At 37.4% G+C, this 27,630-nt stretch overlaps 1 protein-coding gene across 1 annotated transcript in view; it reads right to left on the bottom strand.

Moving 5' to 3' along the window:
* UVSSA (UV stimulated scaffold protein A) overlaps window positions 1-27,630 on the bottom strand; it is a 44,278-nt gene that overhangs the window by 2,787 nt on the left and 13,861 nt on the right. The window contains exons 7-12 of the mRNA XM_083860825.1: window positions 20,343-20,457; window positions 11,955-12,132; window positions 10,878-11,027; window positions 7,026-7,209; window positions 6,079-6,190; window positions 1,388-1,571 (exon numbers count right to left, since the gene is read on the bottom strand). Of these exons, the coding sequence (XP_083716951.1) occupies window positions 1,388-1,571; window positions 6,079-6,190; window positions 7,026-7,209; window positions 10,878-11,027; window positions 11,955-12,132; window positions 20,343-20,457 (923 nt within the window). The remainder of the gene's footprint in view (window positions 1-1,387; window positions 1,572-6,078; window positions 6,191-7,025; window positions 7,210-10,877; window positions 11,028-11,954; window positions 12,133-20,342; window positions 20,458-27,630) is intronic.

Here is a 27,630-nt window from a genome sequence, read left to right as displayed (position 1 = left end):
GGTAACTGTTCTCTGTAATGGCTTCATTTCCAAAGCCATTTTGAAACATCTGAAAACAGAGGTTTCTTCTTAATAACACTCTAAATGGTGAGATTAAAGACTTTCTCAGCAGCAACTGCAATGAAAACCACCATTCTGAAAAAAACACCCTGGAAGAGGTATACTTTTAACAAAATTCTGCCAATAAAGTTACCAGAGTAAGGAAAATGTGGTCATGGTTTTGCACTTCAAATATTACCTAATTGGTAGGAGAAAAGTGAGCCTTTAGCAGCGCAGAGTGGCCTTGACACTTTCATGTCATGTAGGTTTTACATTAGCACCAGTGGATTGTGCGATACTGTAAATGAAATGAGATCCCACTTTGATGATCTGTGTGCAATTTCACTTAGCTTTATTGGCAGACTAGAGCCTGGGTTTATCACCTATACATTTCAAGTAATTTGGGGTTGTTATAAGGAGCCAAGGTTATCATCTTGTTTAGTGCTGCAAAGCATGAAACCTATTAAAAACTTGACAGGTTTGATTCCGTATGCCTGGCACTAACACACACTCAAAATCATTAGCACAAACCACAGTAAACCATGATATGAAATTCTAATCATTAGAACTGTATGTTCTAACTTCTAACTAAGACCAGGTGACATGAGAATTTCACAGAAAATGTGCTATTTCCATAACCAAAAGCAATGTGGCTTTGTTGTTATAACCAGTAAATCAGAGAAGGGAAAATTGAGCTTAAACAAATATTGTGTCCTGGATGCTGTTCAACTCATCCAGTATGCTTAGAGAATAACCCACCATTGTTGATTTTACAATAATAATTTTTATTTTTTTGATTTGACAACTTTACTTTCCTTTGACTACTTAATCTTTGACATGTGAAACTATTTAAATAGCTGCAGCTGCTTCCCATTTGATAAAGACTAGAGCATGCTTAGGCAAATTTATGTTGTAGCCACATCTAAGCAAGAACAGGCATCAGAAATGTGTTAATAGTGGACAGATGGAGCTACTGTATGTTCTAAAGGCCATTTGGGAGTGGCTGGCAGGTTCCCATATCCACCTGAGCCACTGTGCCTGACTAATAAATGATCATCCAGAGAAGCCAATTCAGCAATTAAAGTTCTATAAAAATTGAGACAGAATGAAAGAAGCCTTTCATAGGGAAATTTTGAAAATGAGTTGAAAATCACTCTCAAAGAAATAACCTTGGCTGTCAGTACCTGCTATTTTTTACCCTCCAGACATATGGAAGACATTCTGGTTTGCAGTTAGCAAAAAAAAAAAACTGTTTAGTAAGTGCATGTTAATGTTTTAGAAACAGAAAGTTCTGTTGAATCAAACAGAAACAGTCATTTAACAGGCTTTACAGAATGAAGCATCTTACTTGTTGAAGACTTTCTTCTCGAGGCGGGAACGAGAAGTGTTAGCCTGTTGCTTCAGGTCTGTCAGATTTGGATATTTTCGCTTCTTCCCTTTCTTTTTCTGTCCTTTTCCATTACTTTTAGAGGAACCAAGATCCAGTCCTGTAGCAGCTTCAACTTCTCTCATGAATTCTGGATCTCGCCACTCTGTTCAAAAGACAAAATATGAAACTTTGAAACTCCAGACCCGGGGAGGACTTGCAGTCCCCTAAGGAGGAGGTTCTTGTCACCAATGGGTGAGGGCAGAGCCACTGTGATCTCAGTTGCACACACAAAGGAAGGGGAGGATGAAGCAGTTTCCAAAATGACAGATCCTGATGAAGAAGTGCTGCCTGTCTGGGTTACTATGTATTAATAGCTGCCATGGGTAAAACTGTTCTGTATGAAGAAAAACTTAAGCCAAGTTTTTTCCGTAGCACAGTTCCAAGGAAACTATTCCATGTAGGAGAGGTGAATAAACACAGTGATTATTATTTAGAAATTAAAATGCCAACAATGTAGCTGAGGAATTTATCTGCAGAAATAAATTCTGCATAGGCTTAAAAATAAACCTTAAAAAAAGGAATATATCAACTTTTGAGCAGAGTAGGGCTGACAACATTGTGCTTTCTTTTTATCAATAATATTTAGTTTAAAACATGAACTGGGATCTGACATCTACATAAAATTCTTGACTAGTGCAACATGACCTTGTTGCCATGACACCAATTTTGCATCTGAAAAAGATACTACTTTCTAAGTATCCCATATTCCCTCAATTTAATTATCTAAATAAAGTTTCTTCTCTTGACAATGCACAAGTTAATTTATCTAAACAAAATCTTGTTTTTACATTTTTTCAAAACCTTAATGCCTCAGAATCCAGCCATACACTGTAAGTGGATTCTGGTCCAAAATGCCACCAGAGGAAAAGGCATGAACAATTTAGACTGAGGACTGTTTGAGGAAGCTGCAGTTTTTCATCTTCAGTGTAGTCTTGTGTATCAGAACAAGGCAGCACAAAGTACAAAATAAAAATGTGGCTGGAGGATGGACATCTGCCAAGGGGAAATTTAGAAAAAATTCATTTCATTGTAAAGACTTTGAGCATATGGGTTGGAAAAAATTTGTAGGAAGTACTACTTCAAAAAGAACATGGTCCAAACTCAGCAGAAATTCCAGAAGTCTGCATTTTAACAGCAGTAATTGCCAGTAATTTTTCATAGTTTCCTTTATGTCAGTCAGCCTTTCTTGCCTGCAGAAATTGTAACACCAAATGTCTACTCCTCTTACCTAACATCTTTGTATATATAGAAAAATAAAGTCCTAAAGGACTATACGACTTCATTTATACACCAAGATGGTCACTGAGTGTGACAAAACAAACATCGCTGACAACATTTCAGGAAGGTCAGAGGCAATGTCCTCACTTAAGAACACGGTGTTAAGGAATACCAGAGCAATTTTCCAAGGAAAGGTTAGATCTAAACTACCATCATACATGAAAGCAAGGACTGATGAAAATCCAACACACCAAAAAGCATGAGGAAAACGAAGCTGTTCAGGAGCTGCACAGGAGGGAGAAAAGGGAGAAAATAGAACACATACACTTGATAGATCATAAGACCTCACTGACTTTTCTTTTTTTTTTTTTTTTTTGAAGTGAGGGAATACAGAACAGCACAATTCAGATACAGGAACGATTAATCCAAGATTAAGGAAAACTGTCTAAACAGTTTATCTCCCAGTAATAAGAAGGCGTCACAGTTTAGGAACCCCGTGAATGGAGCAATTGTTTAAACACAACGAAAAAATGCCGGCATCCAGTAGAGATGAAATGAGCATTTGAGTAAAATGAAGGAGCAATTTAAAAGCTTTTGAGAAAAATCAATAGAATGCCAGGGAAGAGCAGGCTTTTTGAGCATTGATGGGCCCCTAAAGCTCTTCATACATTGTTACTGAGTTTAGCAGCAGGGAAAAGAAAATTACACAGTTTGCAAGGGTAGGCGGGAATCAATACTGTAGTTAGTAAAGAGATGCTATTTCACATCTGAGTGGCCAGCGGCCTGCCTTCACCAGCCTGTCCTGATACCTGTTTGTTAACAAGTCACTAAGGGCTGAAAAACCAGATACTCTTCAGGGTTGACACAAAAAATAGGCACTTAATTTGCTCCTGTGTGCGAACTATTGGAAAAGGATGAACGCTGCAGATTAGCAGGTCAGCGTAATCCCACCTGATTCACTGTTTCAGGACTGAGGAGACCAAAGCACCTTTCTGTGGACATCAGCTGGAGTTTAAAATTTTGTACTAAGATAATAAATGATCCATAATAACAATGTCAGTGTTGTCAGAACACACTCATTAGCACACAAACCATATGACTTTTATATAACTGTTTAAAACTTTAATCACACAAAGATAGAAATAAATCTACCATCCAGTAGGAAGGAGATGCAAGAAGAATTTTGGTGCAATTTAATCATATAACTGATCTCCAAATTTAAGTGGCTTTTTCCAAATTTTTCAAACTGTCATCATTAATGATGTTGCCAATCAAACAGTTCCTGACTGTGCAGCAGGTTCCCAGTTGTGTATTTCCCACAGCAGCACCACTCAGGTTTGCTTCAAGACCTTTGCAACAACAACAACAACAAAAAAAAAAAAAAAAAAAAAAAAAAAAAAAAAAAAAAAAAAAAAAAAAAACCCAAACATCACTGAAAACCAACCAAACACACCCCTCCAAACCACAAGCCTCAAAACAAGCAAAAAAAAAAAATTAAAAATTTTATGAAAATACTCTAAAGCAAATAGAAAAACAGTGAGAGAGAAAAAAAAGGCAGAGGAAAAAAGAAAGTAGATAGAAGTATTTAGTCACATCTGGTATATGTATGGCTTTAAAACACGGAGGGTTTTGTCCAGTAAATTAAGTGCCACAGCTTGTGCAGTATGTCCCCAGCCAGATGGGATGGACCTTTGTGTGACATCTCAGCTTAACAACCACACTCAATAACACAAGGAGCAATGCCAACACTGGTTTGGGACTAACAGACACATCCTTGTGGTCTAGAGGTGAGAAGCCTCTAACAACACCAAGCTGACACTGTAATAAAAATAAATACTATGACTAGCCTCAAGCAATGGCAATTTCACAGGAAAAAAAAAATCAATATTTTTCAGTCCAAGTGATTTTTATACTAGAATTCTAGTTTCTAGTTTGAGATTTCAAGAACACCAATCAGTTTAATTTGCTACTTTTAGTTTGTCATAACTAAGCTGGGAACTTTCCTTTTTAACACAACATCCACACCCCTATCCTGGTTTCCCTGTGACAGTCCAACAGTGTCTGTGCTGCTGGCTGGATGCCAGTTTAGAGCACTTACTCTACCTGGACAGGGTTGGAAACTACCTGCAAATGTAGCGCTTTGACACCTGCAAATACCAGAAGGTGTTCACTATTTGCTGTGCTGGTGTGGTGCTGTAATCACCAAGCACAGTCACTCAAAGATAGTCGAACAAGTATTAAAGGACATCTGGGTGGGTCAATTGTATTTAAATGCACTTTTATTCCACACAGACCTTTCTGAATACAGATTCCTGTTCTGAATACAGGTAACTGTTCCTCAGGCTCTCAAGAGGTTTCATGAAAGGTTCAGTAGCTTCATTAATAATATGCTTAACTGTCAAACACCAAGTCAGTCAAACCTGAAGAGAGAACTCCTCCAAGGGAGTGCAGCACAGGATATCAAAATGCTAATGCCTATGGGTAAGTTTAATTAGAATGCAGAAGACTCACCTAGAATAAATAACTCAGAGAAAACTAAGACCTGCTGGAGAAAGGTAGATTAAAGATAAGCTGTCCCCACCAATTATACACTGTCTTTGCTAGATCCCTCTCTCCCATCTTCCTTTGCAGTCCATCAACTTCCAGTAGCTTCCTGGTTGTAGCCCACCAGGTATCTTCTGTCCATCATTAACAGAGTTTAGTTGAACAGTTACAAGAAAGTCTCTCATTCACCTCGGAATTCCTCCTGCCTTTGTACTCATTGCTTGCTGTTTTGTTCATTGCCTGCATTCCTGACCTACAAGTCCAGAGCTGCACCCTGGCTAAAAATACCCAAATTATCTTGGGGAAGAAGAAACTTCTGCAGCCAGGATGAAAGGAGAAGGCCAGTAGTTTTGTTGCCCATTCCCAATTTTTTAAAAACAAAATCCAGCATGCCCTCCCAATACAGCTGGTAACACAATGATCCTAATAATATTATCATTACATTGCATAAATCATAACTGTTAGGGACCAGCAAGATTAGACATCTTTGCAGAAGCATAGCACAGTTACTGTCAAGCATTTCCCAGGGAAGAGGTCCAACAATCCTTGATAAACATGTTCCTTAAGACAAAGGCTACAACTTGTCTGTCTGAGCAGCATTGGGAACATCACAAAAGCCACTGGAAGTGAAGCACAAATACAATGTTAACCTTATTCTGTCTACACACATATCCATATTTATCACATAAGCAAGAACCACTGCAAATTACCTTTAATTTAAAATCAATAGGAATGCAAATGGGAGAAGGAGGTTAATTGTTTAGGAGCAAAACAGGTAACAGGTATTTCCCACCTCTGCCTAGTATTTTTTTATTTTTATTTTTTTAAGATGCTATGCAGACACAGACCTGGCTGGGCCGCTTGCTTCTCAAACTTCATCTTTTCTTCTCTGGCTCTGTCCTCTGCATTTATAGGAATCCCAGAGTCATCCCGAGGAATGATCTTTCCATGGAAAGGGCACTTGAGAAAGGAAGGAGGGGAAAGAAAAAAATCTCACGGTTTTTAAATGAAAATAAAATGTTTACATTTTATTCATCACAGCTTGAAGCTGGAAACTGGAACTGAGCAACAAAACTACACCTCACTCCTAGTCCTCTTTAGAAAGCATCATGTGTTTAATATATTCAGAACCTCAAAGAAATAAGCTCTTTTTGAAACAAATACCCAATTTCAAGAGACCAGGTAGCACATCCTGTCAAGTCTGGAACTAGGGCACCAATGCTGCATCATATATTGCTGCTTATGCTATATCCCTATCCTGTAACACTCCCATTAAAAGTACTGAAGTGCATTCAGATCCCTCAATCTCAGATAATGCAGGAAGAACAGGGATACTTTAACAAAGTATTTAAGCAAAGTAGCTCTGCTCAACAGTGCTCATAATTTGAGGCTGTGTAGAACTTAGCTTTAACAAAACTTAATTTGTAAATAAAATTTCTTTGCCCCTCATGTACGTTTCTAGAAACAGTTAATATCAAATATGCCTCTGAGGAAAAAATTTCAGCAAAGAACTATCTCTGCATTACTGCCAGGTACTCACACATCACAGTAATAAATAAAATCCAAATAACCTACAATGAATGCCAAAAAAATTTGACAGTTCTTTAAATGTTTACAGCTTCTTTACCAAAAAGGATGTTTCCCTTATGAAGCACATATCAACAATGAACTTCCCCAATGCTTCCTCCACTCCCTTGAGCTATACATACAATGTGAAGGAAATTTTTATGGATGTTTTAATGAGATCTTTTCCATACAGCACAGATCTGGGAAGTTGTGTAACTTGGTGCCTTACCTTAATCCGATCTTGTCTTTCACACAGAGTTCCATCAGGCATCGGCGCTCGGCATTTATGTTTTACTGGCTCAAACTTGCCAGCAAATGTTATATACCTCGTTTTTAACATTTCTGTTATTTCTTTATTTTCCACCTCCTCCTCTACTTCACTGGGTGCCCAAAACCGATGCTCAGAGGTAAATCTGGGAAAACAATAAATGAAAATAATTCGCACACAAAATTGTAAGAAAACATATTGAGATGCCATTATCAGCCTGTGCTAAACTCAAATGTGAAAGGAAGGGAAGCATTACTAGTGAATTAAAAAACCCTAGGAATCTACTAGTCTTTCTTATGGCTCCTGTGTTATGAAGGTATTTTTAAAATACCACCAAAGCCTGTCTAGTATTGATTTCCTGTTTAACCTGCTAAGCTATTACAAGTCTTAGCTTTAGTTCATGATCTGACATCCAGAGTCAGTTATCCAATTTCCAGATTCAGTGAATAACTTTGTAATTCTGTACTTAACATTCTTCATAACAAAATACCTCTATGATTAAGCACAGAAGACAGATCAAGGAGGAAACAGTTTGATCTTAATGTGTTTGATCTTGTTCCTGACAGCTGGACTCCTGCAGCAGCAGAGAAACAGAAGCTGAAATCAGAGGATGTTGCAATAAACTGAGACCAAGGGAAAGAGCAAACAATCTTATACAGATTCTTATACAGCCTTATAAAGATTCTTTCTTCTAGGTTCTCCTACACAGTGTCCATAAATCTGAGAAATCAGATGTTCCTCCAGGAAATTAACCTAATCCATGGAAAACCTATTTTAAAATTAGAGACCTTACCTAAATTTACAGACATATAGGCAAACAAAGATTTTCTAAACAGCATTCATATACTTTCATTTTAGCCACCCAAAGCTGCCAACAGCCTGTAGTGAAAAACAGGCAACCCTAGAGAGAATTACCTGACTCATTTTAGATCCTAATCTTAAGAGGCAATGACTGTCCCTGTGGTGGTAAATATTTCTTTCTCTTAATCCTGAAAAGAAATTAGGGTGACCAACTTAAGCACCTAATTTTAAGACATCTGAAGTTAACAACAACAATTCCACCCCAAAATTTTAGGAAATATAAAGTTAAAGAGGAAAGAAATACAGCTAAACTAAGGAAAAAAAATTGCAGCCTCCAGTCTGCTGCTCATGACAAACAAGATGGAGATACTTAGATGACAGATATCTTGATAAAGATAAAAAATTCCTAAAGAACACCTTACAATCTCTTTCTTCCACATAGTTCTTCGACCCAATCAGTTCCAGAGTTATTTGAGAGGATTTTCTCTATCCATATCAAATTCCTTTCACTCACTAACATCCTTGGCTGTCATTCCTGCTTCTGAGACTTTGCTTTCTGCGGACTGCAGAGCCATATATACAGGAACACTGGCTTCACTCATCACACCAGCCACAATTTGGCAAAGCACATAAGCCAGTACTTGAAAAAATTACTTTTGAGGGCCTGAAAAGTTTTGATTAATTTTATCTAACCAAGTTTTCAGCAGATGACAAGGAAAAAAAAAAAGTAGAGGAAAATATCTGACCATAGAACCTACAACATATACAGCTACTGGTTTTAATGCAATAGTTGAGCATTTAAACTATGTAAAGAGGTTAGAACTAGGCTAAAAAGGGATTAAGGAAACTCTGAAACATCTCTGTGATTTGCCGTCATCAGAAAAATGTTCAACTAAATTCTTGTTGAACAGATTGATTCTATCCAGTAATTTCTCCATCAAATACACCTCATCAGTGCCAGAGAAATGCTAACCTGTCATAAAGCACAAATAGCTTTCTTCTGGTAAATTAGGGGATAAAGGCAAAACAGTTCCAGTGAAATCTAAGAGAAAGCTCTTGGAGAACTGTTGCACTTGAATGAATTTATATCATCTTAATTTCTAATCTGACAGGAAGCTTATAAAAACATTGAATAAATACAAATTCTAACCCCAGATGCTCACAGAGATCCTGAAGCAAGGCAAAATGGGCTAATTCAAATATCTTAGTCACAGTCAGTGCTGCATCAGCTATTTCACTCTGTTCCTAAGAGTGAGCTGATTTAATTTAAGGAGGAGGGTAGATGAATTTGGAAGGTCCATGCTATCCAAAATAACTCTGTTAAGCTGACACAGCAGACTCTACACAATTCAACACTGTGCAGCATACACTACCTTCTGCACCCCCCCCCCAAAAAAAACCCAACAAAACTTATTTAGAAAATTATCCTGGTAACTACATTCTCACTGTCAAAATCTTAATTTATTGTAAATGCTGTCATTATGTAAATGCACTGCTAAATGAAATGGAAAGACTTTCCCCTTCAGATTTTAAAAATTCAAATTCCATACACATCCCATATGTGTTGTCTATTTTTCAGTTTGCTTTTTCCCCCTAAAAATTGTACAGGGCTAGTATGGGTGCATATAGAAATGCTAAAGGAGTTGACTGATAACTACCTTAATTATTCAATAAGTCTATTTTATGTCTGGGGTCAATGGTATTGTGTGTGCAGAGTTACTTAAATTATCTTTAGTTAGATTGGCACATCTGTAGTTATAGACTATACGGTTCAGAAGTGTGCCCTCTATTTTATTGGGAAGCATAAAAATAAAACAGTACAGCACGAGGCAGACAGGTAGTGAAATATGCTTCTGATTTCACTTATGACTTGAATAACTCATTTGCAATGTAAAATAAGGCCTTACCACCTTTTTGGCATTATCACAGACAAATGCTTCTTAAAGCCCTGCTGAAAATCTTTTCATAGGCTTTGAAGAGCCCATACCACATGAGATGGAATCCAAAGCCTGGAGTGACTGTGGTAAAGCACTTTTATGCATCAAATTGCAGAAATTTTCAATAATTTAAGAGATATTCAGCATTTTATGAAATCAGGTGCAAAGATTTTCTCTTGCACCCTTCTGCCCACACTGTTTTAGCAGTTTGATTACAGGCTGGGTTTTTGTTGTTGTTGTTGTTGTTGTTGTTGTTGTTTTGGTAAGAAAACAAATTAATTTAAAGTAATACTGCTAAGAATAAAACAGCTTAATTTGCAGCCCAGCCAGTCAATGACTTTTGCCTTTTTCAAGCAGGTATGGTAGACATTGATACAAAAGTTCTGGTGGACTTAAATGAAATTTATACATAGAGGGAGGACTTTGCAACTCAACTTGAATTTAAAAATACTAAAAGGGGTTTTAAAAACTGTCTGCTAGAAACAAATTCTGATGTGTACCTACCACCTCTTCTCCCCAGCATTGCTAAAGCTTTCCCAAAGTCAGTAATGCTTCATGAAACACAAAACCTCCCAGACAGCAATGGAAAGTGAAAGATCCAAATCCAAATCCTGTAACTGCCACCTTTCTCTTGTGTGACTGAATAAGCGTATCAGTTTCCTCAGTTACCACTCTGTGAAGTCAGGAAAAACAGTTCCCCAGACTTTCTCCTACCTTGCCTGCTACTTATTTAGATCTTAAAGTCTCCAGCTCAGGGAATGTCTATCACACACTTGGCAGAGCCCTTTGCATAACGAGGTACCAGCTTAAATTGGAGTAACTGATGCCATGCTGCAAACATAAAAAGAGCAGAAAAGAAATATGCTTTGAAGCATCAAAGGATATTTAATTAGTGTCACATCTTCTCAAAATAAATAACATTTAAAGGTAGAATTTCTGACTTTGTTTATGGGTCCTGCAACACAAGGTAAAGGAGAAAAGTAATTATCAAAAGAAATAGCAGTCACCTCACTGCATGACCTCTGAGTACATCTATTTATTTGTTTAATTTGTCTTAAAAGAAAAAGAGCATTACTTGAGAATCTTCCCAGCACTCGGCTGATCCTCTCCCCAGTAGTGAAGATCTAATCCAAAAGGCATGAGGGGTGCTTTAGCTCTTTCTTCTAGTTTTCTTCTCTTAATGTCAGAATCTTCCACGTCTGCTGTGTCAGAAGTTGCAGATTCACTGGAGAAAATTGATGAGAAGTCAATACAGAACATCAACGACTACAACAACTTTTTCTTTTTTTCTGTTTTCATTAGACTTTTTAGACCAAAGCTAATATTACCTTACATGTACAATTACAACTACTTTTACAAGGCTATCCTTTTTTTTTTTTTTTTTTTTTTTTAAGGAAAACCATATGACATAACACTACACACTCTCTATGCAGCTCATTGCAGCTAGTGAAAGTGCAGCTAGTGCTTTCTATAACATGTATCACACTGTGGGGGCAGAAGCCCAGAGATCTGATGGGGCAGCAGTGGATTATACATGCTGTACTCCCACAGGATCCACAGATGTGGTATTGAAAATCTGAGATTCATTCCAGTTTGCTAGGTTTTGGGAGCTTTCCTGGCCCATGCAGAAACGTCTTCCCAGGAACATGCCACTAAGCAGGTGACTCCAGCCTTATCCTCAAATCACAGCCAAATGCTACACAAGGCTGGAGTTTCACCAAACTTTGAACGGGATTGATAACAAATATATCTTTGGGAGAATATGACATCTCCAGGCAGCACTGACAGCACAAGTCACTGGGAACAAACAGATGTTTAAATTACTTGCTAACTGAACATTAGGATACACTCTGTTTATCTGCAAACCCAAAAAAATAGGGTGGGGGGTGTTGTTAGCAAAGAAGGGAACAGTGTAGTTTCATAATGGGCATTTACAACAAGTAAGATTTATATTAACTGAGCAGTAAAAGATGCCTTAATATCCTGGTGAAATCACCAACAAAATCCCAAACATTAAGCAATGAATGTAACTTCAAACTGAGACCCGGTCAACCTTGTTGGCTTGCCTGGTTCATGAATGCTTTTCTGTGTGCTGTCATGACTAATAAACACAAGAGCAAGAGGTTTGTAGAAGAACTAAAACAAAGATGACCTGGCACGAGGAGATGGTAACTTTGGCAGTTTGTCTCTAAGAAGTTTCAGTGTGGCAGCTGCACAGGTTGGATCGAGTTCATCCTCATTCACTCTGTGCTGAGTCCGGGAGCTCAGTGGAGCTGCTCCTGTTGGTGCCTTTGCCACCGGGGCTTTTGGAGGTGATTTGGGTTCAAGACCTGCAAAAAAACCTTGATGTTTAGGAGTGATTCACTTCTCCCACCCTCACAGTCCCACCCAAACAGCTCAGGGTCATGACTACGTCTTCCTTCTTTCAATTTACCTGAGACATCAATCCCACTCAGAGTGAAACAGAATTATTTAGAGAACATTTGTCTTTCACAGAAACTAAACCCCACAATTTGCCAGGAGAAAATACCTAAGTGCTGGCAGAAGCAAGAAGTACACCCAGAGAGTCTGTCTAAGAGACAGTAAATGCCTGAGCTACACCTGAGGAACGAGCCCTCTGCAAGGCAGTACCAGACACTGATGTTCAGCACCAGCAGCTCAGTGGTGGGGTAACTTTAATTACTTTTTACAGCCAGCTCAGAGCCTCAGCATGGACTGCAAGGATGCAATTAGTCAGGCTGAGCAGTAAGACAGCACCAGCTTCTCCTTGCTGAGCTGGAGGAGCAACTCCATTAGCCCATAGTAGCAACAAGAACTATCAGCCAATGACAGTAAAATTGGAAAGACATGATCTCTCACACTAATGTGATCTGTCCCCTCAGAAAACCTTTTAATAAAATAATTTATTGAAATGCAAGGTCTCATCCCTCAAAAAAGATCCCTAAATTTTATACAAGAAGTCATAGTTTCACAAACCTAAAATTTTCAGCAAACTATCTGAGCCTTCTTATGAAAAGTAACAAAAATTTATCTAACATGTTTTGGCTATTATTTAATTGTAACTTTTAATCTTTTGTCCAGTTCTAACCCACCCTGAAGCTGCATTCAGAAGTATTCTTGCTTTGTTAGTCATTAAATGCATCACATTATACTAAGTAGAAAAGGAAAAGCTAATGTTCTATCTGTGACCAGCCATCTGAGTAGGAAATTGCAAGACCCATAGCAACAGGTAGGCTTGCTACACAAAATATTTTTATTTAAGAGAATAATGAATTTTCCACGAACAAAATTAGAACAATCTGCTGACCCATCATGCATCACTCATTTCCTTTAACCCATGGGGTGCAAATGCACAGATGGCACCAGCCACAGGCCAGGATGCTGAGGTGGCAATCTTTAAGATCCACCTCCTAGGGAACACACATTCCAATTACCTAGATCAGGAGCTGACTCCTTGTGCAGGGAATGGCATCCAAACCTGTTTTCCAAAGCTCCAAGCTCAGGGCACTGAGAAGGATACCTGTAATTCCTGGACAGCCTCTCCCCAGAGACAGCCACAATCCTAATTCAAAATCCAGAGGCCATCCTGCTGCTCCCTTACTCACTCCTGCCTGCACCACACACTAACAAAAGTTGTGAACACTCTACATTCTCCAAAGTCAACAAGCCTTTAAAGAACATTATAAAAAAAAAACCAAAAAAAACCAAAAACAAAACAAAAAACCCCAAACAAACAAACACACACAACCCCCCCCCCCAAACCCATTTAAAAGACTAATCTCTGCACTGGAAAACAGTCTCAATATTAGCAGAAGGAGCAGGAATAAAGAAAATGATAATTAAATACAATAGGATGGATTTAAGCGGATAAATTTCTAGGTTAAATAGCGAAAGAAAATTTTTAATTACACTTATTAGGCTGTGGACTTGTTTTCAAGAGGGAGAATGATCCCTCCACAAAAATATGCTTTTAAACAGCACTTCAGTGACAAAATAATGCACGACTTTTGAATTTATGCCTCTGCAAAGGGGGCAGGGCAGGGCTCCATCTCAGGAAGGGAAAATGCCTTTCTCAGATGCTTTATCAAAGTGAAACAGATTTAGCCAAAAACATTGTTGTAACCACGCTTTAGAATCATCAGTATTTGGAGAAATAAACTTCCTTCAATGACAGAAACAGTTACAAACAGGGCTTTTGGCAAGAACGAGGTTAACTGAGAAGAATATGCCATAGACTATCTGTAACGCAGAATTGCTTAGACTGTATTTAGCATTTAAACTTTCTTTTTCTTTTTTTTTTCTAAGGGCCCTTTCTGAAAAGCATTGTTCAAAGCAAATGTTTTGAGAGCACTTGTATGTGTACTATTTACAACTAGTAAAAAAAAGTCAGAAGATAGCAGGTTTGTGTCACTTACCACACCTCTCATCTTCAGAGAAATATGTGCATATGTATTAAAAAGTTCCCAGAAAACCCTATTAATTTCCAATTTTTTTTTTCCTATGATGATTGCAGGAGCATGATTGTTCTCAACATTGGTTTTGTTGAGGAGGAGGGGAACAGCAGAGACAAGCAGTCAGCAACACACAGGAAAGGCAAGAGAGATAAATGGGCAATGTGACATTTAGACAGATAAAAATCACATCTGGAAGATCAATACAGGAATTCTTAAGAGTTACAAGAATAAAGTATTTTCTCATTGATTTCTTATTTTAAACTATTAACAGAAAAATAGCTAAAAGTAGATACACTAAGACATCAGTAACATCAACTCCACTGTGGAGTTTTTAAAAAGTATTTATGAATTAAAAGTAGATTTTGCTAACAAGATAAAGACAAGAGTGACCAGGCAGACAGCCCAAGCTGAATGGTGTCCAATACCAGGGTGGGGTTGCTTTGTTTTGGTTTTAAAACATAGATGGGATTAAGTACAGTTTTAAAAGTAAAATTCCTCTTCAGAATTCTGCTGTTCTGTGCGGTTTATTTAACAAGTACAGTATTGGGTTCAAATTGTGCCAATAGAAGCTCTGAGAAAGAATCATAAAAGTGTTTAAATCCCCCTTTTTGTTTAAATTGACCAAATGGCACCTATTGCCTGAAGCAATAAAGTAGCCCATGTTCACAAGATAAATCGATAGAAGGAAAGAGAGAGGCTGGGGTTTCAGCTGAAGTTAGGCTGCTGAATGCTGACATTATTGATTTTAGCTAGTTCAGCTGGCCTTGTAATTAAAATGTAAATTTGAGAAAGAGATTATGTCCTGACAGAAACGGTGGGATTAGGGGGAGATAAAAGCCCCTCAGTGAAAATTCAGAGAAAAAGCAAGCCCAGGTTTCCTCAGCTGTGTGGATTTAGCCGAAATCAAGCTACTTCAGATTCACTGAAGTTTAATTGAAAAAACGGAGATAGAATATAAACAAGTATTAGGGACTTCACCTTTCCTGAAAAAAACCTATAATATTTTCTGCTCCCCATTTGTTGAATCTTAGTCAAGCCAAGTGTATGTGATTTATATTAGTACAGACACTGTCCCAGATTGTCAGGAAAATCCAGCAGTTCAGGTACAAGATTTCCCTACTCACTCTACTGTGCTCTCAGTGAAAATGCCTGCTGGTATTTTACTCAGGAAGCACAATAAGGTTTGGACTTTGCAAAGCTTCCCAGTGCCTTTGAATGTAGCTATACTCTTATGTGAAATCTTGGGATTCTCATTTGGAAATTCAAATTACAGAAAAAAGACAACTATGGTAGTTAACAAGAAGAGTTCACTAATATTACATTAACACTTAGTTTGGCTTACTGGAATTACAGAAGATGTTGTTATACCGTCATTAATTAACCTTACTTATTACTGCTTTACAACCATAGTTAAGAATCAGAAAAACTCAAATATACAGTATTGATGTCAAGCTTTTTCTGTACCTTACACCCTGACCTTTTAAGCTTCTTCCTTATGATTTTACATCCCCTGGCCATTGCATAGATCCTCTGAGGGATACTGCTGTGGCAAACTACTTGAAAGTGTACCAACATCTTGTGCAGTGAGTATTTATTTCCAAGAACTTTAGTAGAAATCAATTATATCTCATATCCTGTTAGATTTTCTGGGAACCTTATTTACATAGAAGGACCTCTCCTGAGAATGAGCAAAGTTTCCATGATCAGCTGATCAGGATGAAACAGAAGGAATATCTACAGTCAATACTTCTATATGGATGTTGAATTATTTTGCTGGAAGGGATAATCATGTTTTTTCATAAATTGAAGAGTTAATCTTCATTCCAAATACTGCATTACCGTTTTACTCATTTATTGTCCTAAGTGTAGCTAGGTCTCTGTAGGTTCAAGCTGTGCTAAAGGAAGTTCAGGTTGGATATTAGGAAATACTTCTTCACTAAAAAGAGCAGTTAAACACTGGAAGATGCTCCCTGGGGAAGTGCTGGAGTCACCATCCCTGGAAGTATTAAAAAAATGAATACAGGTGGCAACTCTGTGGTTTAGTGGGCATGATGGTACTCAGTCAAAGGCTGGACTTGATGACTTTAGAGGTCTTTTCTAATCTTAACAATGATTCTGTGATTCCATTTAGGACTTGTGTTTGTGCATATACAGGTATATCAAAACACACTAACATAATGAGGCAATCTCATTTGTAAACTCATAATTAAATACTTCTAGAGTTTTATATCCTAAGAGAAATGGACACCACATACACATTTGAGTACAGAATATCTGGTTTGGGGTTTTAACTTCAATACTGAATATTAAATCAACACATGCTATTTACATCATGTAACAACTACATCTGACTTTTTTTAAAGGATTTACAGTAATATTAATAGGAAACTTATTCTAGATACTAGACTTGTCAGTCTGAGCAACACAACTCTGCGTTACCTGCATTTTCCAAATTCAGGAAAAAGGAACCTGAATTTCAAAGAGGTAAATAAGTAATTCTGTCTAACGTTCCCCCTGTAAAATATGATATGCTTTTACCCCTTAGAGAAGTCAGGTGAAAGCTGTATTTAGCTTAGGCAGTATAATTTTAAGTCTCAAATTCAGCCCCTGACAACGATGTTTCACACACTCTGGAATCTGCAGGTTTGTTTCTGCTGTGGTCTCCACGGAGCTGTTTCTCCACATCCTTCACATGCAGGGAGAACTCCCTCAGAAGTTCCTGATAAATAAATCTGACTGAAAGCTAGACCCAGACAAACTGAGAAATCACTGCAGTAAGGAAGGAAAATGCTTAGGTATAATTTTTCATTTCCATCTAGCCAGCACACGTGTGTCTTTAAGGATTCAGCAGCACCTACTTAACACACAGAAAAGTATGACTGAGATACCATCAGATTAGGAACGGCAGTCTGGTGACATCTAAACCAAAAAAGGCACATCACATTGGGAGGAAAAGAGGGAAGAATTTCAGAAATGGACAGAACTAAGCCTTGGTATTTTAGAACTGCAGCTTTGATTTCCATATGAATGAAATCGCAAGCAGACTCTACGATGCAATATGAACCAACCTAAAAACATTCAGCTTAAGTCTCAAATAAGAGAAATAATCTTATTAACCAGAGTAGAAATAAGGATTTGTGACTGCACAGTCATTCCTAATGTAATTTTGGACAAAGATGAAACTTGAAAACCAACAGATTGCTTCCATGCTAATAGTCCCAAGTCAGACTGTTTCCTCGTGTCACCTCTTGTAAAACAGCAACAGCACTCCCCTGTCCTCAAAGCATTTTTGCATGGGTAAGTAATGCTTGCATTAAGACACAGACAAGAGCTACCAACTAAAGTGGGTGCTTTGAATTAAAGCTGAGAATTGTTCCATTTTCATGTGGAAAAGCACATCCCTCAAAACAGATCACTTCCCATGTGGTTCAGAGCTCAGCTGCAAGCCAGGCCAAGACCACCAAGGGCAAGAAGGAATCTCTCATCCTCTGGCATCAGCCAAAAATTCTGTTCTATGGGACAAGAACAATGTCAGGGGCTGCACAGTTCCATCCCTTACCTCATCCACCCTAAGGCTTTATGCCAGTGGAACCAGCAGCTGACCAGCAAAGGCTGGAATGTGGAAATGCTCCAGTGGAAACAAGATTTCATTTCTCCCTAAAGTTTTCCTTTAAATGAATAACGGCATTTTCCAGGGCTTAGCAATACCAGCCATACCAGGGCAGGTGGTATCAGCAACATCAGTGCCCAGTGAAGAGATCTAAGCAACCAAATGAAATTTATTTTCAGTGTTGTGTTTTTTTCAGCCAAATATTCCTCCTTAGCACCACAGTGTATTTTAAATGACCCTGTGGTCCCACAGGAGCACTGGCCTCTTGTCAGCTGCAGACATCAGATGAAAGTGTAAATAAGGATTATACAAATGGGAGGTCATTAAAATTCTGGTAATGCTAATTTGGCATGACACCTCTAATGGGTTATATCTTCACACTTCAATTATCTAATCACCTAAATTCTTTTAACAAATTTACATTTCATTTTATACATCAAGATTCAAATTGACTTGTTCAATTCGACCTCCACCCAAACTGCACCCATGCTCAATTCAACTTCTGTATTTAATATCATCACCAATTTTGAGATTGTAGTTATTAAGCACATAAACACACAGATAATACAAATTCATGTGTCTATATACTTATGCATAGAATTTGTCTTTCTCCTAAATAAATTTTTATTTTTAATAAGTTTTTCAGCTCTCAGGAGAATCACAAAATTTACCTTGTTGGTAGGATACATTTTTGTGAGAGAAGTGAAGGGGAATAAAGTGACATTTAAATCAATAATTTACATGTCACGTTTCAATCCATTTCCACAGTCATGTTTTACAGCTTTGTTTTCCGGTTTACTGTAGCAAGTTAATCTGGCTTGTTCAGGAAAAGTAACAACAAAAAGAAAAAAAGCTTTTAACCATTCACACCTTCCATGTAAGGTTGGGATTTTATTTTACATGGAAGGTTTAATGTTCCAGTCAGAACATTCAACTCATGCAGACTTTCATTTTCTAAGCTGTGATTTTCAGGAATTCTGAGTTATTGTCAGACCATTTCCTAAACTGGGAATTACACAATAGCTTTAAATGGCAGTAAGTAAAGCTGAATGTCTTCAGAAACATCAGGAATGATTAATTTCTTTCAAAATGTTATTTTTAACAAACACATCAGACAAAGAACAGCCAAGTGTGACCATTAGCTCCTACATAACCACAGGTATAGAAAATGAGAAAAGTTTTCTGATTGATTGACTTTTTCACTATAATGTATTTTCCTATCAGCAATAGTTTAAATACAAATTGGGAATTTCTTAATCCTTTTATATTGACTTTTATATCCCTGAATAGATAGAAGGCTTCTTTTATCCTTTCCTATAAGAAGGAATTCAAATAGCAGCCAAGTATTGTGTTAGTGTGATACAAAGGTTGGAAAGATGCTTTATTTTTTAAAAATGTGTGTCCATGAGGACGATGGGATAAAAGGGAAGAGGTGAATACATTTCACTTCCAGTGGAAGCTGGCAAGTATAAACAGAACTTTTGCATGTTAGGATTACTTAGGTTGCTGCTAAAGATGTGGAAAACAAGTTCCAGGTCATAGCTGCAGCCTGACTTTTATGAGGTAAACTGCAGAAATGGGAAAAATAAGCATCAACAGGATTGAAAAAGCCACAGCACCAGTCTTACAGAAATGCTCATGCACAAATGTAGGAGCAAGACATTTCTTACAGGTTTTTAACTTACAGCTTTTTGATGGTAGCTACCCTTCTCTACAATGTACTGAAATCTTGGGAATCCTCAAATACACTGAGTTACACAGAGGTAAAGCTGCAGACTAAGCAAGAGGTACAAAGGACAAGGAGCAATGGACTGAAGTTGAATTAAGATGAACTTTCCTCAGTTAACACCACTCTCAATTGCACAAGAACACATAGTAAGTATAACTTCATTTAGAAATTATCTAATTTTGTAAGAATGTAAAATTATAGTTTGTCATCTGGTATGTGCTCCATGGCTGTAATTCTGCACTTGAAGGCTGAGCTGCATTTAACATCTTCTGACAGCAATACCTAAACAAAAAGAGCCACCCTGCAGAGCTCTAAGTTGGCCATCCTATGGGAGGAAGTGGCAGTGCATATCCAGCTGCAGGTGATGGAGCAGCACCTTATCCCAACTCACCAGACTGGCACCAGTATTTGTAACATTCAGGCTCATTGCCAACCTTACTTTGCAATCCTTTCACTCCCAGCATGTGTTCTGCACACTTACAGGCACACAGGGTGCTGCTCCTGGCTCTGAACTCCCGTGGAAGATGATGGAATGAAATAAGCTGCTCATCTCAGTTGCTCTTGCTCCTAAAAGTATTTGTTTATCCAGAGCCAATCAGTGCTCTGGTGTCCATGTAATGACTTCCTCAGAGCAGGCAGAGATTACCCACACCGCTGATCACTTTATTACTTCAGCATGGCTGTTTATTTACCTTAGTGCAGCAGTAACATGCAGGGATAAAGCTTGTCACAGCTGGGCAAACTTACCATATTCCTTACGCAGGTGGTCTGGAATGTGGGGCTCATAACCTTCCTTCTCAGGGACCTCCACAAATTCATCTTCATCCTCATCGTCGTCATCGTCATCATCTGAGGCTTTCATCTACAGAGATATTTTTGTTGGGGTTATTTTCTCTTTATATTAATGTGAAGACTGTTTTTCATTTCCCCTCGCATTGAAAATATTTTGCAGACATCATGATAGCCCTACTGAGACTTCTCTATGTCAAAAGTATTTCCCTAAAAATGTATTTAATCTTTATCTAAGATTAGGCCTTTAACACTTTATCTGCTTAACATTTTATCTCTAAAGCCATACTCTATCCTAAGGGCTTCTTTAAAGCCCCTTTTATCCATTAGAACACACACAGTTGGTGAAGTCGGAGGAAGTGTGAAGCTATAAAATAAGACCAAAAAATCTTAAAATAACATCAAGATTTTGACTTAATGAGCATACTACAGTCTTACCTCTTCTCATCTGGACGATTTTACTCATTTAACAGCACCCAAATAATCTGTGGCATGTTAAATGGTATCACAAATTGTTTAAGAGCTCAAAATCAGAGCAGGTAAACAGGAGGAGAAGCTGATGATGGGCAAGGTAATAGTGACCCAAATAAGAATATTCAGATCTGTATACTACAGTGGTTCAGTGTGTTTCTTCACAACAGCACTAAGAATAATTTGATACATTCATTTCTTAACTGATTTGGTACATCCCAACCATTTGTATCACCAGACAACACACATCCCTCTGGTTAAGATCAATAAAACGGGATTTTCTTAAATGTGCACCTGGGTCTGTCTTGCAGCCTGAAATTGAGGATCTATGAGTAGGTGAAAAAACAACAAATGGAGTTTCAACTAACCAGTGTAATTCATCCACAAAAGTGGCGTCCTATATACAATTTTAGCTAGCAACTGCTGTGTACGTGCCATCAAATCTATACTTTTTCTAAGCTTGTTCCATTGCTGAAAACGATTTTTATTTCTAAACTGCACATAAGCTAAAAAAAAAATCTGTGTCACCAGACATGGCCTGTACTATCAGAGCTTTAAAAAAGCAGATGTCAACCACCCTAAATTGGCAACAATGATGGAGACTTTAAGCTTTATTTCCTTTGCCCATGTCCAGAGTCATCTAATTCCCAACAACATAATTTGCACTTTATTGTATGTTTGCCATGTGCTTTTACAAGGAAATAATAAGAGGTATCCACTATATCCAACCTTAGCACAGGCTACCACTTCCTCTATTTCATTTTAGCAACCCAAAGCAATGATAAGGAATAGCATAATTTTCACTATTTTCAGCTGTGTTCTTTACTTCTATTAGTGCACCTGGCTTCTGTTAATATTTATACCAACTACTCATTGTTACAAGCACCAGAGGATACTGCAGGTTTTGCCTGCAGCAGAATTTTCCCAATCTAATTCACTACTCTAATCTTGTGTCACAGCTGAGTTCCTTTAAATCATACATATACTCTGAAGCCAAAAATCTAGCAGGTAATCTTGGATTATCAAACGTAGTTAAAAATTAAAATAAATAATAACTTTAAAAAATCCAGTATTTCTTTTTTGGCCATAAATAATTGTTAGCTGTATTAATTTCTAACAAATAATGTTAATTGATATTAATACACAGATACATATTAACTAATGAATGGGTGGCACAAGTTAGAAGTAAGATTCTTCCCTTTGTTTCAAAAGTTACTTTCATCTAAGAAAGCTGCAGTTACAGTGAAAAAGAAGAGAAAAAAACTCCAGATTTACTGTCCCAATGACAAGAGCTGATTTACTATTGCATTCTCACTGGGGAACACCTAATTAGCCTTCATTTTAAAATAAAGTCTCAGGGCAGTCATGTTTGAGAGCACCCTGCTGCCAAAGACAGGTAAGGACCCGAATGCCTCAGCCCAATTATCCCTCCCTTGAGAGCTGCCAAGGCTCTGCTGCTGGATCCTGCACCCTTGGGTTACTTTTTGTTTCCCACTGCAATAATTTTTCCTGATCTAAAGGAAGCCAACAATTCAGGCCATACCTGGCCCAGCCAAGACAGATGCACTCTGAGCCTGACCTCCCCAGCAGAAACCAAAATAGAGTTCTAATCAAAGAAAGGATCAAATGTTCCACCACTAATCACAAACTCCCAATGCCACTAGGTTTGAAAGCAGAACATTTGTCTGAAAACTAGAACTTTTAGAAGACATTACTAATGGCCCTTAGAAAGAAAAAAAAAAAAAGAAATCATGCTTTCTACTGTACATCTGAAGAAGGCTAGAGATTGAAGAGAAGTTAGCTGATTTGTATTTTAGCTTTGAAGTTCTGCTGATTTTGTCATTCCCTCTTCATCTATTAGGGACAATTTAAATTTGGAAGTAACCACCATCAAATAACCTCCAGTATTTCTCCAGCTACAGGCAGGATATCATCATCATTCTCATACTTAGGTTCCATTTCTTAGCTAGCTATTAAAAGAAGATTTCACCAAGATAAAACTTGTCATAGATGATCTTAGTCTACAACTGTGCCCCAATGTACAAACTGACTAACTTTCACATCATAAAACAGGGAAAGTAAATTCAGTGTATTTTCTTAGTTTTTACTCAGTCTGTAAACAAATAAACAGCAACAGGTTTAAGGGACAGAGAAATAGTGTCAATCTAGCAAGAGGAAAAAACTCAGTCCAGCTTCATCATTTAACTTAAGTTGCCAGATTATACCTAAAATAGCAGGGATATAATACCAGTACTTCCTTGCATGTCATATCTGAGAGGACTAGAGGGAAAGCAGAGTACTATCTTTAATTGAAATTTCACCTAATTTGCTCATATCACTCGAGGCACATATCTCTCTGTATGGTAATACACTAAAATTCAGTGGACCTCACTAATCCACTTGAAAACTGCACTGGAAGCAACTTTGCTGTATTACCTGCATGATCTAAAACTTCAAAGCACGTGAAAAGCCTGACAGAGGAAAAGGCATAATCAGATGCAAATTCACTTTGTTTAGGTACAATCCATGAACTGTGCATTCGAGTACTATAGAAAACATTAATCATAGGAAACTGTAATTTTTGTTATCAGTCTAACACTAATCAAAAGGGAAACCTGTCACTACCGCTGACCTGTGAAACGTCCCAATTATACTCTTCAGAAATGACAGGAGCACTTAACTTCCTCACTGAGTAAATGACGACAATCAATCAAGTTTGAATAACAATGAGCCACGGAGCTGAAAATTATTTTTTGTATAGAATCTACCCAGGAATTTATGAAAGGTGAAAAGCAACCCAAGGTTTTAGGGGCATTATGGCTTTCAGCTAGTGCAGCACATATCAAACACTAAACAGAATTTATGTGTTTTAATTTTCTAAAAGGTAGATGTGGACTTGGTGCTACAATGCATAACATATAATGCCAGATTTTAAATATGGGGGTCATTTTCATAAAATATTATGCGTATTGTTCACACCCTTGAATTTCCCTAGGCTCTTCTATTAAATTTAGGTTTCCTGTAAAAAAAATTAACTGCCTAGCCGACTATCAGGAATTAAGCTCTCTTTTCTCTTCAAACAGGCATAAAGCCTTTATCTTGATAAAATCCTTAACAAGATAAATAAGTTATCTTTTTACTTTAAAATATTAAAGTTGTCACTGTTGGAAATTCAATAAGTTGCACAGTAATAGCAGGTAGTTATGTCTCAATTTACTTCATTTCAGTAGTATTTTATCAGAACCATCCCATTTATGTTTGTTCTATTTCCTTGCTAGAGAAAGTGGGAGGGCTCATGGGCAACATCAGTAGTTAGAAAAGTATGTTTTGGGTTTTTTTTTTTAAGTTCTGCTTTTCAAGCATGAAGACAGCTCCAAAAGCAACTTCTACAGATGTAGTAGGAAAGCTTAACCACCTCCTATCTATGTTTCCACTATAGGCAAACTTTTCCAGTCAATTAAATAATTAAAATAAACAAATCACCATTAAATCAGAAGAAATAAATATTTAAGACAATAGTTTTAAGTGGCTGATTAAGTAAATTACAATCCTTTTAGGAATGAGGGGTTAGGGTACTTGCAACCACGAAAAAGGAGACTAAGATAAAAACAAGCAATATGAAATTTCTAGTGCGCCATGTCTGAAGGGAAGTGTAAGAGGCAAGTGATAAATACCACAACGTAAAGCTTTTCCTGTAGTGTACAAGATTAAATACCTTGAAAATAGGTAGTCACACAACTGCTTGTTTCTCAATCACCTGTCAAAGAATGTGAGAAAAAAGCTCCTGGTTTCAAATCCATTCTAATTATCAGGTGATATGAGGAAACTCACTCTCACAATCTTATCAGAGACAGAGGGTGAACAACCCCCTCTCTGTCACTAGAGAACGGTCCACCTGAAGGGAGACCAGATCCCCAGAATCAGAGCCTGCTTGCACCACCACTGCTCTTCAAATTCCACTCAAAACGGAATTTTTAGGCTGTTAATCTGCTCTAAAATGCTGATATTTATTTTTGTGTTTATTTCTCTAAATCACAGAATGATGCATTTGCAAGACTATGTGTTGGTTGTTGGTTTCTCACTGACGAGATATCTATATTCCTGTGAGAAGAAATGGGACTTAGCTAGGCAATTTTCAAATTCTTGAGCTGGACTTATTTACATATGAGAATATGGTTTAAACAAAGACAGAAAACATATATGCATTCTTTTCACTGTAATCACTTAGAACATCTTCCCAATTCTCCAGATTTTTTACTAGAATTTAAAATAGTGCTGACTATTCCAACTAGACAAGTGCAATCAAACCATTTCCTCCCTAACTCATTAAAAAAATTAAAGAAACAGATGCTTCCTCATTACTCTGCATTTTAAAAATCCTGGAAAAAACACTGGATGCCAGTAGAAATGCAATTGTTTCTTTTACTTAGCAGTCAATGCTCCAACAACCTCCATCTGTTAGTGCAGCTCAGTGCAGCCAGAGCCCCAGTTAAAGGCCTTGTTCATCCATCCCAACCAGTAATAATTGTGAAAAAAGCCTCCATCCACCACACAACACTTGGAAAGATGTGAAGAAAAGCCCTTGGTCCTTTTCTCAGTTTTATATAAATTGACTGCTACATTCTGTTAAGAGGATTTAAAAACCCGAGTCTCTGCAATCATAATTAAAGCAAACAATAAAATTACTGAAATATACAATGCAATCAGTTTATAGGACTAGATGTACAGCCACTACTAATTATTTTAGAAAAAGAAGGAAGAGAAAAGATAGCACATGAAGAAGTCATATCTACTCACTAAAACACCACTTGCAAACTACAGCTGGGACCATTAAATAAATTTTGCATGGTCTAATTAACTTGGTTTGCAATCTCAATTACTTTTCACCCAAGAAATCACTTTTGTTCAGTTTTATTCGTGCCTGTTTCCCTTTTCTAAAAAAAAAAAATGATGTAAGGCATCCTCAGACAAGTGAACTCTAAACTTCATTTGTCTTTCAGCAGGCTTGATGGCTATGCATTTAAAAACCCATTCTATCTTATAAACTAAAAATTAAATGTACTCAGCTGTGATGGTCGTCATTGCATCTGCTATTTATATGCTAATACCCTCACTGAAAGATCTTGCAAATTATTCCACCATGCCAATATCTCATGTGCATCTACTCAAAGCCAACTAAATATTTTTCTAGAAGATTTTGGTTAGGGAACCAGAATATTTATTGCTGTAGAACCTAGTTAGAGGGAGAACCTTAAGCACATGCATTTTTTATCCAACTGCAACACAAAACATACTTCAGTCATGTTAAATGAAATTTGGATATATTCTATGTAAGAAAACAGTGACTGGGTAAAAATCTACAGTGCCAGTAATAGAAACTGAATAGTCAAACAGTATATATTTAATGTAAAGACACGTTCCTCCTTTTCCATTCTTTTATATCATCCAACAGAGGGTGACATGGAAATAAATGCTAGCATTTGGACAGATTTTAGAACCATGCTTGAGTTTTCTCATGTGCAACACAAGGAAAACACAAACTACTAACAGAGCTGTATTTATAAGAACCTCCTACACAGCCTCCCTCCCCTTCACTTTGTGAGATGAACATAAATCCAAACCCCGATGACTGCAAATTAGATATGTGGTCCAGGCAAAGCACATTTTATGTTCACCCGTAAAAGTATCACCATTCATTCCATGTGTAGTTGCTCAACAGCACATAAGCATCTTGACCAGGATGACTTTTATTTAGGAATGCACTTTTCACATTATTTCCTAATTTCCAGGAGTCAGTAAAAATGCTTAAAGAGTTCCAGCCCAACACTCAGCCAAAGCACACGGGACAATGAGCACACCTTGCCCCAAATTGCTTTAGCAATATAACAAATACCTGATGAACCAGTTTCTCCCTAAAGCAAGAGTCTGTGAGGATTCTCACAGTCCTGGAGGGGCAAGCTCAAAAACCACTGTTCAAATGACTCTGCATCCTCATGAATCCTTTCAGAAAAAACTGCCATGTCCAATGGACCCAGTGGATCACTGTGTGCCCTCACGGGATGCTTTCAGAGGACTGCAAAAAAAAGACAGTCTAGAAAACTCATACATCAGACAAAATTATTGCCTCAGAAGAATATTGCAAGGCAAGTTTAGTATTTCTTTAGCAATAACCACTCAAGATATGTCCTCAGATATATTTTCATCTTAATAATCTTAATCCTTAAGTAGGTACATCAAAAAGGCCAAGTTCTCTTGCACAATCCATGTTTTTCATAAAATAAGTATCACATTCAGGGGAGATGTAGCAGTTTTAGTTAAACTAGTGAAGGTTTCCAAGCCTAACAATAACAGGTAAATACATATCTCAATTAAATAAACCTAATTTATTACAGACAGGTAAATAAATTATTCTATGCAAGACACACATGACCTTACATGTATCTCTGTCTGTGAATTTCAGGTAGAAAGACATCTTATTTATTTCATATTGCTCATCAGCTAAATTTAAATGCATAAATATATATTTCAAGTCTAAAAATTTTCTTCCTTTTCCATTTTTGTAAATACACATTTAGCAACATACCTCTATGAACCTCACAAAAAAAAATTCATCTTCAATATACTATTTCCCCTCGTAAGGTAGGATGGATAAAAAGCAGGAAGCAAATTTATATCTCCTACTTACAGAGCACACACTGCTCAGTATTCATAGATGAATCACGGGAGATGACCCTTCGGCCTGAAAAACTTAAATACTTAACATAAGGGTTAACTT

This window comes from Zosterops lateralis (genome assembly GCF_965231275.1).
Source record: "Zosterops lateralis genome assembly, chromosome: 5".
NCBI lineage: Eukaryota > Metazoa > Chordata > Aves > Passeriformes > Zosteropidae > Zosterops > Zosterops lateralis.
This window is presented reverse-complemented; position numbering and strand designations above follow the sequence as displayed.